This window comes from Ascidia mentula, chromosome 5 (genome assembly GCF_947561715.1).
Source record: "Ascidia mentula chromosome 5, kaAscMent1.1, whole genome shotgun sequence".
Taxonomy (NCBI): Eukaryota; Metazoa; Chordata; class Ascidiacea; order Phlebobranchia; family Ascidiidae; genus Ascidia; species Ascidia mentula.
The window spans coordinates 2,450,053-2,468,357 of record NC_138570.1 but is presented as its reverse complement, the minus strand read 5'-3'; the positions used below and the strand labels follow the sequence as shown (position 1 = coordinate 2,468,357).

General features: G+C 36.1%; 1 protein-coding gene across 1 annotated transcript; it reads left to right on the top strand.

The window, feature by feature from the left end:
• Nucleotides 1-605: 605 nt before the first annotated feature.
• LOC145901827 (uncharacterized) lies at nt 606-16,912 on the top strand. The gene is made up of 22 exons (XM_082989628.1): nt 606-1,326; nt 1,912-2,069; nt 2,279-2,375; nt 2,429-2,606; nt 2,898-3,016; nt 3,535-3,780; nt 4,016-4,234; nt 4,292-4,465; nt 4,668-4,837; nt 4,979-5,090; nt 5,553-8,716; nt 8,780-10,358; nt 10,419-10,504; nt 10,563-10,725; nt 10,961-11,112; nt 11,189-11,321; nt 11,547-11,684; nt 13,751-13,858; nt 14,167-14,859; nt 15,154-15,603; nt 15,826-15,935; nt 16,463-16,912. Exons 1-22 carry the CDS (start codon nt 1,254-1,256, stop codon nt 16,517-16,519), a joined length of 8,379 nt encoding a protein of 2,792 aa, XP_082845754.1. The 5' UTR covers nt 606-1,253; the 3' UTR covers nt 16,520-16,912.
• The last annotated feature ends 1,393 nt before the right edge of the window (nt 16,913-18,305 follow it).

The following is an 18,305-nucleotide window of genomic DNA, read 5'->3' as shown; positions in this document are numbered from 1 at the left end:
TGCCTAAACCCACAAGTTTGCTGGTGGCAGAAAAACTCCGGTCGCGGGTTTTTTGAGAGCTGAAAGCACCCAACTTTTCAAAACATTATTGTGTTTTTTGTGCTGCTGTTGTTTTTGTCGAATCGCCTGACGTCATATTTTCTTTATAAATGACTAAACATTTTTGCCATAACAAAGTGCCGGCCTTGTCCCAACTATAATTGTCATTTTTGGTTAAAACACAGTTAAATATTTTTTTTCTTAAATTTTCTTGGGTGGTTAATGGTTTTTATGGGCCCTCTTTTATTGACATTCGTTGGTCTCCTAAGAAGTCGTACGAGCTCGTATGAGTTGGCAGTGATCTGTATAGGCCACACTTCAAAAACCTGAAAATTGGCATATATATATAAGCATGCAGTAAAAGGGTTTAAATATCCAAAACTGAGTCAAACGTAACGTAATTATTGCTTCGTGGGAAGCTGATCTATGTAAACGTAAGTATGGACTTCCCTTGACGCAAAAAGTTATTTTTGTGACTATGTGCGAACGAAGGTGCGGGGTTGCAGACTGGGTAAGTACCTTAACATAAAGAAGGCCTGCAGCTAGACTTGTTGGGTAATGGTTCACTGAGTAGCATTTAGCTCAGAATTTCGGTTGTTACTCGGGCTGTTTCACAATTCCTTTCAAGGCAAAGATGGCCGGCAATTAGCAAGAAAAGGTTGGAAACATGTGCTAATATTGGATGAAAAAGGGGGCATTTAGACTAGAAACGGACTTTGTATTTTTCAAGGCAAAATTCACATGATTTCAAAAGGCAAAGAGTGGAATCGCATAACTAAGTAGAATTTCCTCAGTCTCCTGTATAGCAATACGTTAGTGTTCTTTAGGACGAATTACAACCAGTAAAAGTAAACAGGAACAGAGCCCCGTTCTAGTAAGAAATTAACGACTGCTGGTGTGCCACAAATAGTTGTGAGAAACTGTAGCAAATGTTTACATTATTTGAGAAATCTAATATTATACGGAATCGCTATGGTTATTATATTTTTGTGTAAATTCAATCGTTCCTGTATTTATCGTTTTTGTAACCACATCTTTGGGGTTGGCGCATGTTTTATTTTGAAAAAAAAATACTGAAAGTTTGCCGCCCCGTTTTAGTCGAAACTTCATTGTTTCCTAATGTTTCTTATGGTAAAAATGTAATTTTAGCTAGGATGCGATGCCGATCCTAACAGTCGTTTGAGAAGATGGCTGAAGTCTGACAAGCCAAAAAAATGATCTGTGGATTTATTTGCACAATATTTATAATTGTCACCACTTCGACAACCGTCTTCAGCCAGTTGCCAGGTTTGTCTGTTTTTTTGCGGTTCACTATATTTGGCGACGATACCAACAACGGGCGACATTTCTCTGGGTAAAAGTACTTTGTGGCGATTTGTGTCTGTTCAATTTAATCCAATAATATTGAAACTTTTGGGATTTAAAGCGGGAAAAAATTTTGGTTTAAAATATCGCCCAACGTAGCAGAATACGACGTGTGCTTGACGACAAATTATTTTTAACCGATGTTGGATATTCAGAAAAACTCCAGAACAAGCGATTAAAAAAATTGTACAGATTTGTTGTTTTATTGCGAAAGGGCAGAAATTTTGAAAAGCTGTAACATTGCTTTACGAAGTTGAAAATAGGGAGTTTCCCAAACGTCACTTTTTAAATTTGATAACGTTATGAATTTAAACATTGGTTTATTCTCACGTATACCAGTCTATTTTACAGAAGACACACTGTATTAAGCATATGGAAACATTATATAAGTATTCCAGATAGTAATGGAAATACATTTGTCAATACATTGGTCCAAACTACGTAGTGACCAATAAACCGAATTTAATTGTATGCTTTCTGATGTAAAGTTACGAATTTTCTATTCAGCACCATCGTCAGTGACCATTTCCAACCAGAACACAAACAGCTTCACCCTTGACATCACGCCAGTTCCCGGTGCTGTATCCTATAATATATCCGTGGTTGCATTTCACACACCTGGTGACAGTGTAACAATATCAACTAATACCACAACAAATATACCTGTAAGTTTAACCAGTGACAGACACATTCAAAATTGTTTTCAAGATATTAAACGATTTGCTCATTGTGCATATTGGTTATGTTTTGCATTATTGTGTAACAAATGGAAAATGGTTGCATATAATGTGATATTATACATGCAAGAATTTGCTTAGATATTATTACATAAAGTGCGTGTACATGTAATTTTTCTTTGATCATTGCCACATAGGTCACAGGCAGAAGAAGTAACATTTTTTACAAGGTATCTGTCTCTGCAATCAATGGTAATTTTGTTTCCAGTGTTTTTGAAACTACAGCAAGAACAGGTAAAAATATAAGCGTATTTTTAAGCATGACATTAAATATTTGTCATTTTTAGCCCCAAATGGAGTGGAGATTTTGTCTTTCATTACAACTCCTACATTCATTACAATATTTTTGGAGCAAATTCCAGGAGTTACTGCTTATGAAGTGGAAGTTACAAATCCAAGCAATGCTAATGATACAAGAGTTGTTACAGTACCAGATAATGTTGTTGGTTCCTATTATGTAACAATGTATGTAAAGTTAATATTTTTGTTGGTGCAATTAAATTAATTTGTCTGTGTGGTTTTTATAGGATTGTTGCCTATGTTATTGTATGTTTAATGTTTATCGTTCGTGTGTGTATGGATTTTTTATTTTGAATGAAATTATATGATAGAAAAATTTGGAATGCCAAAACTTTGTTGCAGTTAACACAAAAATATGCATATATTTTTTCGGGTGAAAGTGGCATTGATTCAGCTTGTCTGTGATGTCAGTGAACTTACCTCCTTATTATTTTAAAAATTATGGTTGGTTTTCAGAGTCACAGGTTTGTCTCCAAATTTAAACTACAACGCACGAGCAAGAGCATCTGAACTTGCAGGAAATACCTATACTGCTATTCAAAGTCCCTATGGTTCTGTTAAATCTGTAACCACAGGTATATAGTAACTAATTTTAATGTAAAATTAATCAATATATGTGTTTTAATTTTAAGGGTTGTCTTATATTTTTTTTGTTTTTTCATCCATAACTGAGTTAATTTTGAATGTTCTGATTTGAAATTTTGACAACTCAGAGCTCAGAGCTCAGAGCTTTGTGTTTTCATTTTCATAAATAGATTTGAGAATAAAAAAGCCAATATTATGGGTCCCCAACCCTTGGAATATAAACCAGTAACAGTCTATAAGATATTTATACACAGTAGGTACAGAAAGAATAAATCTGAAAATATCTAATTCACACACCAAAACTTGTTGTTGTTATGTATGACATTGCTTGCTAAAAACCATGTCTTAGATGGCCAGTCCATGAAATAATATCCATCTATGTTACAGGTCTGTAGTGCAAAAGGTTGTGGACCCCTGGTCTAAATAATTTATATTAGTACTAACACCAGCAAAAATCTACACAGTTTGATCTCTACAAAGTTCCAACATCTAAAACTCTGATTTATAGATATGATATCTGCATTTGGAGCAGTTGATTTGTTATTTGAAAACTGCAGTTCATCGATCCTACTTGATGCATATCGGAATTTGTCAAGCAATGTTGCTGGGATCAAAATTCTTCCGGCATTAACTAACACTACTTGTCAACACGAGATTTTCTTAAGCGATCAAAACCTTTCACCCAATATCTCCACCCTCAACTTAGAAGCTGCTAATGCATCACTTTATAAAAACTCAGTTGTGCAGTATTATGGTAAATTCATTTTTCACGGCAAACGTCTGTACAACTGCTCTAAAATTCATTTCGAAAATGTTTCAATTCCATCTACAATCAATGTCAATGTTTGAGAATGATTGTAATTGTAATCAAGACATTTGTAAGATGAATTTCAGAGCAGATATATAGGCTTTATTGTATGTACCTGTAAAACCTTTGGACAGTGTCCAATCATGCATTAGTATTGACTAAAGTACATCAACTTTTGCAGGATCTCAAAGTGGGCAATACGTTGCAGGAAATATATCACCAACTATCATTCTCATACTATTAAATTCCACTTGCCAAGGCAGCCAAGCTTCTGAAGTACTGACAGTCTATGACAAATTTGGTATTGTGGCTTCTGGTACAATTCTTGCTGCTGGAACTAATGACGTTGATGTGGCTCAAAGCTCAAAAGAACTGATTGTCACTGAAACTTATGTAAACGGTAAGGTCTCTTTCAAACTTTTTTATTCAAACTCTGCTTATTTTGTGATTTTCACAGCTACAAGAGGAAATCTAAGTGTTTTGTTTCTCCCTGGTGAAATATTTGCAATTGGCCAAAACTATTTGTACCAGGCATGCAATGGTATTAATGTGTCCAACAACTATGACAGACGATATTCAGCAGATGACTCAGCATCGAGCCAACACAAATACACATTTTTAACTACTGCAGGTATTGTCGAATCAAAAAAATATTGTTGCTCTTGGGATGTTTTCTCAACTCCATGACATGAGAGACAAAATTTGAATGTAATACAACTACCCTTTGAATAGTATTATTGAAATAACTGAGTGATGTTTTGTTTGGTTCCACAAAAACATATTTCATTTACTTTGCGATAATCTGTTAGTTTTTATTCTTTCTATATTTTCAGGTCCACCAGTACTGTTACCATCACAACTCAATGTGACATCCTTTAATAACCAACTTGTCATAACATTTACCTCAAGCATTCTTGCACGTGCTGCTCAGTTTGATATTACTGTCAATGGAACTCTTGTAACTTTAAATGAAGTTGCAGTCGACAGTTCTGAATTATACCAGGTTATCTTGGTTCTTTTAAAGTTTATCATTACACAAATTTATTTTTATTCAAGAAAATGTGTTATTTATTAAACATAGCTTGAATACAATTAGTATTCACTATACAATTGTGCAGGTGTTTTTATGAACATATTTCACCAGGTTGTGTTTCCAAATCTAACAGCTGGAGACACATATGAAATATCAGTTACTGGATCAACTCGGACAGTTTATGGAATGTTTCAGACCACAGTCTTGGGCCCCTTCATTCACTGTAATACAATTAACTGCCCATCCCATGCACTCTCATACTGTTGCTTTACAATTTACTACTTGCTTAACATAAACCACTATAGTTAATTCAATATATTTACTTAACTCGATACAAGAATCTAAAATTTCACACAAAGAGTGACTGATGAACAAACATCAGTGCAACATTTTATCACAAAAAAAAAAGGAAATGTTAAATTTATGTAAATGGCTTATTTATCAGTTTCTGTACTTATTGAAATAGAATTTAAACTACGAAAATAATAATTTTCGATATGTAGCAAGAAAGGACAGATCTGTTCGTACCACTAAATAAAACGGTTTACTCATATCTTATTGACATTTTCCTAAATACAAGAAGTGAATAAACTGATAAAGGATACAATTATAACTAAAAACATATGCCCCAATAAAAAATGTCAACTTTGTGCAGAGGGGGCTATAAGGTTTCATTATTTTTCAGATACAAATCCATGCACTGAAAACACTCATAATTGCCACCCTTATGCAACTTGCAGAAATACTGAAGGCAGTTTTAACTGTACATGCAATCCTGGATATACTGGAAATGGCACATCTTGTCAAGATATTAATGAATGCAACATTCTATCTACATGTGACTCTAATGCAACTTGTACCAATTTACCCGGCAGTTTTAATTGTACATGCAATCCTGGATATACCGGAAATGGAACATCTTGTCAAGATATTAATGAATGCAACATTCTATCCACATGTGACTCTAATGCAACTTGTACCAATTTACCCGGCAGTTTTAATTGTACATGCATTCCTGGATATACCGGAAATGGAACATCTTGTCAAGATATTAATGAATGCAACATTCTATCCACATGTGACTCTAATGCAACTTGTACCAATTTACCTGGCAGTTTTAACTGTACATGCAATCCTGGATATACTGGAAATGGAACATCTTGTCAAGATATAAATGAATGCAACATTCTATCCACATGTGACTCTAATGCAACTTGTACCAATTTACCTGGCAGTTTTAACTGTACATGCAATCCTGGATATACTGGAAATGGAACATCTTGTCAAGATATTAATGAATGCAACATTCCATCCACATGTGACTCTAATGCAACTTGTACCAATTTACCTGGCAATTTTAACTGTACATGCAATCCTGGATATACTGGAAATGGAACATTTTGTCAAGATATTAATGAATGCAACATTCCATCCACATGTGACTCTAATGCAACTTGTACCAATTTACCTGGCAGTTTTAACTGTACATGCAATCCTGGATATACTGGAAATGGAACATCTTGTCAAGATATAAATGAATGCAACATTCTATCAACATGTGACTCTAATGCAACTTGTACCAATTTACCTGTCAGTTTTAACTGTACATGCAATCCTGGATATACCGGAAATGGAACAACTTGTCAAGATATTAATGAATGCAACATTCAATCCACATGTGACTCTAATGCAACTTGTACCAATTTACCTGGCAGTTTTAACTGTACATGCAATCCTGGATATACTGGAAATGGAACATCTTGTCAAGATATTAATGAATGCAACATTCCATCCACATGTGACTCTAATGCAACTTGTACCAATTTACCTGGCAGTTTTAACTGTACATGCAATCCTGGATATACTGGAAATGAAACATATTGTCAAGATATTAATGAATGCAACATTCCATCCACATGTGACTCTAATGCAACTTGTACCAATTTACCTGGCAGTTTTAACTGTACATGCAATCCTGGATATACTGGAAATGGAATATTTTGTCAAGATATCAATGAATGCAACATTCCATCCACATGTGACTCTAATGCAACTTGTACTAATTTACCTGGCAGTTTTAACTGTACATGCAATCCTGGATATACTGGAAATGGAACATTTTGTCAATATATTAATGAATGCAGCATTCCATCCATATGTGACTCTAATGCAACTTGTACCAATTTACCTGGCAGTTTTAACTGTACATGCAATCCTGGATATACTGGAAATGGAACATCTTGTCAAGATATTAATGAATGCAACATTCCATCCACATGTGACTCTAATGCAACTTGTACCAATTTACCTGGCAGTTTTAACTGTACATGCAATCCTGGATATACCGGAAATGGAGCATCTTGTCAAGATATTAATGATTGCAACATTCCATCCACATGTGACTCTAATGCAACTTGTACCAATTTACCTGGCAGTTTTAACTGTACATGCAATCCTGGATATACTGGAAATGGAACATTTTGTCAAGATATTAATGAATGCAGCATTCCATCCATATGTGACTTTAATGCAACTTGTACCAATTTACCTGGCAGTTTTAACTGTACATGCAATCCTGGATATACTGGAAATGGAACATCTTGTCAAGATATTAATGAATGCAACATTCCATCCACATGTGACTCTAATGCAACTTGTACCAATTTACCTGGCAGTTTTAACTGTACATGCAATCCTGGATATACCGGAAATGGAGCATCTTGTCAAGATATTAATGAATGCAACATTCCATCGACATGTTACCTTAATGCAAATTGCACGAATTTAGTGGGCAGTTTTAACTGTACATGCAATCCTGGATATACTGGAAATGGAACATCTTGTCAAGATATTAATGAATGCAACATTCCATCCACATGTGACTCTAATGCAACTTGTATCAATTTACCTGGCAGTTTTAACTGTACATGCAATCCTGGATATACTGGAAATGGAACATTTTGTCAAGATATTAATGAATGCAACATTCCATCCACATGTGACTCTAATGCAACTTGTACCAATTTACCTGGCAGTTTTAACTGTACATGCAATCCTGGATATACTGGAAATGGAACATTTTGTCATGATATTAATGAATGCAACATTCCATCCACATGTGACTCTAATGCAACTTGTACCAATATACCTGGCAGTTTTAACTGTACATGCAATCCTGGATATACCGGAAATGGAACATCTTGTCAAGATATTAATGAATGCAACATTCCATCCACATGTGACTCTAATGCAACTTGTATCAATTTACCTGGCAGTTTTAACTGTACATGCAATCCTGGATATACTGGAAATGGAACATTTTGTCAAGATATTAATGAATGCAACATTCCATCCACATGTGACTCTAATGCAAGTTGCACGAATTTAGTGGGCAGTTTTAACTGTACATGCAATCCTGGATATACCGGAAATGGAGCATCTTGTCAAGATATTAATGAATGCAACATTCCATCCACATGTTACCCTAATGCAAATTGCACGAATTTAGTGGGCAGTTTTAACTGTACATGCAATCCTGGATATACCGGAAATGGAGCATCTTGTCAAGATATTAATGAATGCAACATTCCATCCACATGTGACCCTAATGCAAGTTGCACGAATTTAGTGGGCAGTTTTAACTGTACATGCAATCCTGGATATACCGGAAATGGAACATCTTGTCAAGATATTAATGAATGCAACATTCCATCCACATGTGACTCTAATGCAACTTGTATCAATTTACCTGGCAGTTTTAACTGTACATGTAATCCTGGATATACTGGAAATGGAACATTTTGTCAAGATATTAATGAATGCAACATTCCATCCACATGTGACTCTAATGCAACTTGTACCAGTTTACCTGGCAGTTTTAACTGTACATGCAATCCTGGATATACTGGAAATGGAACATTTTGTCATGATATTAATGAATGCAACATTCCATCCACATGTGACTCTAATGCAACTTGTACCAATATACCTGGCAGTTTTAACTGTACATGCAATCCTGGATATACCGGAAATGGAGCATCTTGTCAAGATATTAATGAATGCAACATTCCATCCACATGTTACCCTAATGCAAATTGCACGAATTTAGTGGGCAGTTTTAACTGTACATGCAATCCTGGATATACCGGAAATGGAGCATCTTGTCAAGATATTAATGAATGCAACATTCCATCCACATGTGACCCTAATGCAAGTTGCACGAATTTAGTGGGCAGTTTTAACTGTACATGCAATCCTGGATATACCGGAAATGGAACATCTTGTCAAGATATTAATGAATGCAACATTCCATCCACATGTGACTCTAATGCAACTTGTAACAATTTACCTGGCAGTTTTAACTGTACATGCAATCCTGGATATACTGGAAATGGAACATCTTGTCAAGATATTAATGAATGCAACATTCCATCCACATGTGACTCTAATGCAACTTGTACCAATTTACCTGGCAGTTTTAACTGTACATGCAATCCTGGGTATACTGAAAATGGAACATCTTGTCAAGATATTAATGAATGCAACATTCCATCTACATGTGACTCTAATGCAACTTGTACCAATTTACCTGGCAGTTTTAACTGTACATGCAATCCTGGGTATACTGAAAATGAAACATCTTGTCAAGATATTAATGAATGCAACATTCCATCTACATGTGACTCTAATGCAACTTGTACCAATTTACCTGGCAGTTTTAACTGTACATGCAATCCTGGATATACTGGAAATGGAACATCTTGTCAAGATATTAATGAATGCAACATTCTATCCACATGTGACTCTAATGCAACTTGTGTCAATTTACCTGGCAGTTTTAACTGTACATGCAATCCTGGATATACTGGAAATGGAACATCTTGTCAAGATATTAATGAATGCAACATTCTATCCACATGTGACTCTAATGCAACTTGTATCAATTTACCTGGCAGTTTTAACTGTACATGCAATCCTGGATATACTGGAAATGGAACATCTTGTCAAGATATTAATGAATGCAACATTCTATCCACATGTGACTCTAATGCAACTTGTGTCAATTTACCTGGCAGTTTTAACTGTACATGCAATCCTGGATATACTGGAAATGGAACATCTTGTCAAGATATTAATGAATGCAACATTCTATCCACATGTGACTCTAATGCAACTTGTATCAATTTACCTGGCAGTTTTAACTGTACATGCAATCCTGGATATACTGGAAATGGAACATCTTGTCAAGATATTAATGAATGCAACATTCTATCAACATGTGACTCTAATGCAACTTGTACCAATTTACCTGGCAGTTTTAACTGTACATGCAATCCTGGATATACTGGAAATGAAACATCTTGTTATGACACAAATGAATGTGTTTTGGGACTCAATAATTGCAGTCCCAATGCTAATTGCACTAATGTAGTTGGAAGCTTTGACTGTACGTGTTTGCCAGGTTACTCTGGTGATGGTGTCAACTGCACAGGTTAGTTTGTTTTTTGTTCTGTGTTTGTCATTGGTTTTCTTTATAGGATTTTGTTTTTAGCAATCCCTCATATTGTAGCTGATTCTGTAACCTTTTCTTCCATTGATGTATATTTTACGATACATGACAGAAGATATTTCCACATTGTAAGTGTACCTTTGTGGCTGTCAATTTTTTGGTTAACTTACCATGTACTTATTTTAGTTAACAGTCATCAACACTCTCTATGGAAACATAACATTTGTTTTGGGAAATTTAACAAACCGTTTGGAAGTAATTCATGGTTTGAATCCAGCTACCAATTATTCAATTTTTGCTACTGTGCAAGGTCTGAATTTGAGAAGCAACACAATATACCAAATCACAGGTATTAGTGGTGAACGTTAGTTGTTGTAGTACACAGTAATTTGTTGTTCATATAAGTTTGTGCTTCATAATTTTATTTTTTATGTTTATTCTTTATGATTTGCCTTTCATACATTGACCTGTCACCAGCACTTTGTAAGACAAACACATCATTTTTGCTCACATAAATAAAAAAAAAAAAAAAATCACCTTAAACCATTCCTGTGAAAGAGTATTATCTGTTCTCATGTCCTTAGCTCCTGGTGCTGTGAGTGGATTTGCCATCAGGGATGTTGGCTCCAGTTATGTTGTTTTGGAATGGCATTCAGCTTTTGGTGCTTCTTCATATGTTCTTGTAGTAATTTTGGAAACTGTACTCAAAAAGAGAGCGGTGGTCAGTGGACATTTGGTATTGCACAACATCCAATGTTAAATTTCATGGGATGTTTGTTGGTTATAATTGTCAATGCATTTGTTTCCTCAAGGAGTTCATTCTTTCCCAGAATGCAACAGGTCACAATGTTACTGGTTTACTACCAGGACGAAAATATATTGTTAGTGTAGCTGCCCGAAATGCAGGCGGTATTGGACCTAGTGTTGAGAAAAGGGTAACAACAAGTATGTTTAAAGTAGGAGTTTGCAAATTTTGCAGCAGTTCCTGTATTCTTTTTAAAACTATAGTAAAACTTGTTTTTGTTTTAATATGGCAAGTTCTTTTAAAAAGCATCATATATTAAAATTGTGAGGTAATGCAAGTACAAATGTAATGCTGTAAGGTATGAAGTCCGTATCATCATTAATTTCATCAGAAAAAATAAAAAAGCTTTTTTTTCCTTTTGTCAGTTCCAGATAGTGTTTCAAGTCTTAATGTCATCAGCTCCTGTACATTTGTATCTCTTTTATGGAGTTCAGTTACTGGTGCGAATGACTACACAGTTGTCATCACATCTTCTGTGACGAATTCATCATTCGCAACAACAGGTGAATCTTGCTTTTAAATTTCCCAACAGAGTTCTTGAAACTAATTTTAGAACTTTATCTTCTTGCATAAATGAGTGATTTCATGTCAAATCACCCAACCCATAAAGCATGACCTTTTTGGATTTTCCTCAAAATTGGTACACTTGCTCAAGGCCATACAGTTACTCTTTTTTTCAAATTTCGTGGAAAGGCAAATTATACAGTAAAATTTAAGAGCAGTTTTTTGGTGGTAGCAATATTTGTACATTTGCTATACTTCACCATGTCACTTTCATGCACTATATCATGCAATTACTATTTCCCATTTTATTTTTCCACGGTATGTACAAATACAGTTCACACATGAAATACATATGTGGCACTAAAAACAAGCAATACACAACTAGAAATATTGAAAAACTCTTCTGTTAGGATTAATTTTTTTCTTAACGTCAGTTGAAGGGTTTCTGTTGCTTGGTGTTGTTCTTTCTGAATAAGTGTGTATACTCTTTCTGTTGCAGTTTTTGGATTGACACTTGTTAAAATGGTTGCTTTTGTGATCATTAAAGAATCTTCAGCTAACGGATAGGCAAATGATAGGGACAGGCCAGCAGGATGCAAAATTTTTACTTTGATGTTATCTGTTTCATTGTTGGATTACAATTGCCAGCCACCATTTGGTATCATACTCCACTGTTACATATCCCACTACATCTTTCCAAGGACAAACAGAAGTGATCACAGTGTCAGTTGGTATTCGATACTGAAGTAATTCCACTTCTTCAGCAGTTGGAAAATAATTCAGTGAAGTTGAACTACCTTCACAGCACTCATTTAGTATAATTTCTATATCACAAGCCATCTTTTCTGTAGAAGCTTTTTTTATATACTCATATACATACACTTTAACCTAATAGACAAACTTAACTGACATTAAAAGTCTTATTCTTTTCCTTCATATTAATTGTTGAATGGAAATAAAACAGCTACTTTATGCTGTGCTGTAAAGTTCTGACTTGTCAATTAACTCCCAGATATCATGCTGTGAAACTGGTTATGTGCCTCCATTTACCTTTCAAATCATTGGACACTTATTAGTCTCATGCTGTGCCCTTCCTGAACTGGCCAGAATCCAATTTTTAATATCACAAACTTAGCTGGTATTACTGCTCATATTGTCAGAAAACTTCACAAACAATGCTATATCATGATAACACACATAAATGCACATGTCATTAAATGAGATTTTTATATGTATAATGTGGTTTATCTCACATAACTTTTGTTACCAGGTAATATATTAATCTTATATGCTCTACCATGCTGCTCATATAAATATGTTGGGTTGGAAAGATTCTTTTGCTTGTGAAAATAACATATTTACTGAGCAGTTTTTCATTGCATGTGATTAATAAGAAATGCAAGTACAGGCAATGTATAAAAAAATTACCATTTATGTGTTCGCTTCTTAAGTTGTCAAGCTTTTATTTTCCCATCAAAAGTTAACATTTTGACCAAAAATATTTTTTTTTTGAGATGAGACATTTATGTTATGAACCGTCAAACGTTAACGATAAAATTTTGTTTACTCCATTGTAAATAAAGTTTTGTTGTCTAAATCTGTAAGTGACAAGTATAATCTGTTAGGCCTTGCCTTTACCTTCAAAATGAGCCCAACATTGTAGAAATCCATTTAGAAATAGCTAAGTTATCAGCAAAAAAAACAAATATCTATCGCCATCTTGTGGCAATTTCATAGTGCGATATCTCAAAAAGTACTTGGTAATTTTTTGTAAAATTTGGAACTTTTTGTTATTTTATCATCGTAAAGCTGCTGTGTAAATTTCATTGAATTTGAAAAGGGTCAGGTCAGAAATGTGATTCAAATTGGGTGATTTGATATGAAATCACTCAAATGCGTTGTTCCAATAATATGAATTATGTGAGTTTCAGACAGACCTCTTATCAATGCAGCCTTTTGTGACTATTATAGTACCAATGTGTTTGATTATAATGTTTAATGGAGTATTAGAGATCGTTTTGGGCAAGTATGATTTTTATATTGTAATTGTGGAACTATCGTGCAGACACAAGTATTTTTTTGATGGAGATTGGAAACTGTTTGAACTTTACTGTGCATGTGTCAGCTTGCAACAACCTATGTGGAATGGCCACCTCAAGAAACTTGATTCAAGGTTAGATGCAAAAAAGTTAGAACAACAAAATTGTGTGAGATAAACTATGATCGGTAAGCTATGCTGGCAGACTGTGGATTGATAACCATATCAAGAGTTCCTGTGTAAAGCTGAAAATAGCAATCAAGCAGACAGCTCAACACATGTTTAACATCAGAATATATATTTAGACGAAATATACCTGTCTGCTCTGTGTAATCATCAGAATAAATCCTTTTTGAAATAGACAAGCTTTAGCAATATAAGGTGTCCATTTGTCTCATTTTGCTTGTACAGTTCTTAAACTGTAAAAAATCACTATTTTTTAGATTGTTGCCATGCCAACGCTGTCTGCCTTAACTGCAGTAAATCATTTCAATGCACCTGCAACAGCGGTTACTACGGCAACGGGACCAAGTGCGTTGATATTGACGAGTGCGACACGGCGACGTCACTTGTCGCGCGCGACCAAACTTGCCAATCGCCGGACGGTGGCTCGTCACGCCTCATTGACCCCGCGTCAACCTCATCTTGTGGTTCTGCTGCAAGTTGTCACAACACAAACGGCTCGTTCGACTGTAATTGTGACGTAGGCTTTACTGGAAACGGTACCGTCTGTTACGACATAAATGAGTGTGATCTGTACAGTGGTTTGTGCGATGGAAACACCTTGTGTAGGAACACTGCAGGGAGCTACATTTGTGTATGCAAACCTGGTTTTAGTGGTCACAGTTCTTGCAATGACATAAACGAATGTGTTCTGGATCCTGATGTATGCACAAGCAACAGCACAGGATTCTTGCGTTGTCCAGAAGATGGTTCGCCCTATCAACTCTGTCACCGCCATCCGACTTGCAACAACACAGTGGGCAACTACACATGTGTATGTGACGACGGATTTCAAAAGAACGGGAGCTTTTGTGATGATGTGAATGAGTGTCTGAATATTCCTTGCGATGAAAACGCCATTTGTTCGAACCATCCTGGAAACTATTCGTGTGATTGTGGGGTTGGATTCACAGGTATATATAAATGACAGATTAAATCAAGTTTGAAAATTGCTCAATTTGTTTTACAATTTTGCCTGTGATGAAATCGCGATAATCCACAGGGCTAATAATAACTTTCCGTTGATTATGACTTAATGAATATATTGTTTTGAAAACTGCAAATCTAAAAACTATGTTTTAATTCCACTCAATGATGTTCCCAAAACCTTTGTCTGGTGCTAAAACAGAATTTTAAAACACAAGTTTAGAAATGAGGTTTTCATTATCTTGGTTTGGTTCATGTTATGCTTTGCTGGTTGCATGCAGGCAACGGCACTCATTGTGAAGACTTGGACGAATGCATGATCAACTCCAGCGTGTGTATCAGCAACGCAAGTGAGTTTAATCCGTGTCCAGAAGACGGAACATCCTACGACGTCTGCCACCGTCATCCAACATGCAACAATACCCTGGGCAGCTACATTTGTGTGTGTGGTGGCGGATTCCAGGCAAATGGAACTTTATGCGTGGATAAGGACGAGTGCGTGGAGACGCCTTGTCACTCAAACGCGAATTGCACAAACTTACCCGGGAATTACTCGTGTTCTTGTACAAACGGATATACTGGTGATGGTATGCACTGCACTGACGTCGATGAATGTGTAAATGCAACCCTGTGTCGTGCAAATGAAAGGTGCAACAACACCGTCGGGAGTTACGTGTGCGTTTGTGTCCCTGGTTTCAATGACGACGAGTCTCCCTGCATTTCTAGTGCTGGTTAGTTACGTCGGTCCTTTTGAACTTAATCACTTGTGTAACAACTAGTTGTTTACTTAACAAACTTCTGCAATTGGATAACACCTTTGACAAGCTCAAAGCAGTTTGTTTTGAATTTCAAACAATATCTCCATGAAAAAAAACCTTAAACTTTGACTACTTGGGTCAACAAATTATCTGGTTTTGTTTGTTTGGCTCACATTTGTTTATTATCCTATCCAGGTCCAAATAATTGGTATATCCCACTTGTTGCGGTAATGGGATTTTTCGTGTTGTTGCTACTTACCACTGCAATCGGGTACATAATCTACCGACGCCGTAAACGGGATCAGGTATGCTACAACCATTACAACATTACCTGGACCTGTGTGTTATATAACTTAACACCAGGGCAATGTTGGTAAATTCCAACGAAATCTATATTAAAGCTGCAAATTATTTTATATGTATTCCGTTTTATGGAAACATAAATAGCAGCATGTCAACAAACACTTTTTGCGCGTTTTACATCATTTCATAGCTGTCGTTACTGCACACGACTTTACGCGCTAAACCACACCCCGGAACGTGCATTGATGTTAACACTGTTAGCAGCTGCAACTCTTTCAGACGGCATTTCAAATTCGTATTTTAATGATTTGGACGTCATTTGCAGCACCTGATGAAGCGAGATCAAGCTGGCAAAAGCTCGTGCTAATATAAATGTTTAACAGTCAGTCCCTTATCAAAACAGTGCACCAGCAAGTACTATAGGTATAGAATAGAGACTGACACGGCGCGTTGAATAAATTGAATTATTGTAAATGACTGAGTAACGTTTCAATAGCTGTACACTGACGGTGGTTTTGTGTCCGAGCAGTTAAACCTTGAAGAACCCAACAACGAGGAAGAAATATATGACACGTTATACGAATGACGATGGAAGAAATAACTCGGTTTAAGTTTTCTCAACCAAGACACGGTTTTGAGTATCGAAGAAGGTTGATGTCGTTGATTTGATTTCCAGGTTGTTAGCAGGACGACTTTTTATCAATATTTGCCTGATGCAATTGTGCCGAGTGTTTTGTGCTTTGCCATTGATTCGTGTTGCAGACTCGCTGTACGTGTCACATTAAATGTATTGTGTTTGCAATTAATCAGCGTTAGTGGCACAGCTCGTTGTGCGGGAAAAACGTCGTTCATTCACAAATCATTTTTTTCAATTATTTTTTTATGAAGCTGCCGAAGAAATTTGTGAAAAGTTTAAATCAAGCTTTTTGTTGTTTCTACCATTGTTTATTGCTGTATTAAATTGTTGTGTTATCCCGTGCCCTCATTAACTCGTCAGTATTAACTTATGATAGGTGTTTCCCGTCGAAGCGATTTGTATATATTTGTTCATGTGCGTCCTCCAGCGGAATGGAATCGGGTATTTCGAATGACGCTATATGTCGCTATTTAACTATACGCTACTTCTGGCGCCTCGGCGATTTGAGAGAAGATGAAACTTGTTACAAGTGACTGATCCTGTGTCCTGATAATAAAAGCTGTCCATTAAAGCTTTACTGGTGCAGTTGTTACAAGTGAAACATTGTAACGGGATTTCCCCTCTTGCACGACCCTGACACGTAATCTGGCAATCAATTTACATGTAGAATGAATGGAATAATGGGAACAAAAACACCAATTCGTCCTACAGTACAATCTGGATTTTATGTCGTTTATAATAGTGGTACACTATGTCAAATGCACTTCAATATCAATGCAGGCTGCACTTCAAAAGACTGGTGCATAATGGATAATGTGTGAACGGACACACAATTGTCCTTGGCAGACCATTGAAACCTGCGGTCGCGGCGCGGAAGCTTCTGGAATGCATTGTAGGCACATCAAAGGTTTTGCCGATGCTCCAGCCGATTAACCTTGAATGAGGTTCGTCGCCCCCCGCAGTTTCTTTGTGTTTGTCTTCCTCGCCTCTTTATTTCGCGCCAGTCGAAGTTGGTTCGGAGAAGAGCTTCGAGTCATGAACGGCGCCAATTCAAGGAGGACAACTTTGGATCCTTTATGTCTTGTTTATTATTCAGATATATGTGTAATGGGCTATAATCCATTACAGCCGTATACTGCTTAATGCTTTGACGATAAATGTAAAAAGTTACCAACCCGAAATTTGTGGTGTATTTTATATACATATGTAAATTACAAATCCAAGAACGTATTAGACTAACAAAGGGCGTTCGTAAGTTTTGTTTTTAAAGCTGCATATTTAATATTGACTTAAATTAAACAAAAATGTTCTTCTTTCGGCTTGGTGGAAGTGCAACATTTTTTGTGCAAACAACATATGTTGTATGCGTTATGTGTCTTTCAAACAAGAGCTCGAAATTAGAGTTTTTGGAGTTCCATCTGAAAAGTATAAATCAACATCGCCGTAAAAATTTTATTTGGGCATGAGTAAGTGAACGACCAACTCTCTATTTGCCCTCTGCAGTCTGTATGCCACTTACAAACATATGACTCACGGACATTCACAGAAAGACTTGAAGTGCAAACATGGCTCTTCGTCAGATGAAACAAATATCCGGTTTGTAATTTACAATTCTGATAGTGTTTGACGCAATGAATTGCGGTGATAAGACGTCCACATTCCGGTCTTATCGCAAAGCAGTTTCTCACAGCACAACGGTTGTGCGGAAGTTATTTCATGGTTAAAATTTCAAAGA

Excerpts from the sequence above, each read along its gene's own strand:
- LOC145901827 (XM_082989628.1), top strand. The coding sequence starts at position 1,254 with ATGATCTGTGGATTTATTTGCACAATATTTATAATTGTCACCACTTCG. Across the intron at positions 4,235-4,291 it reads CACTGAAACTTATGTAAACG|CTACAAGAGGAAATCTAAGT; the intron begins GTAAGGTCTCTT and ends TGATTTTCACAG. Across the intron at positions 14,860-15,153 it reads TTGTGGGGTTGGATTCACAG|GCAACGGCACTCATTGTGAA; the intron begins GTATATATAAAT and ends GGTTGCATGCAG.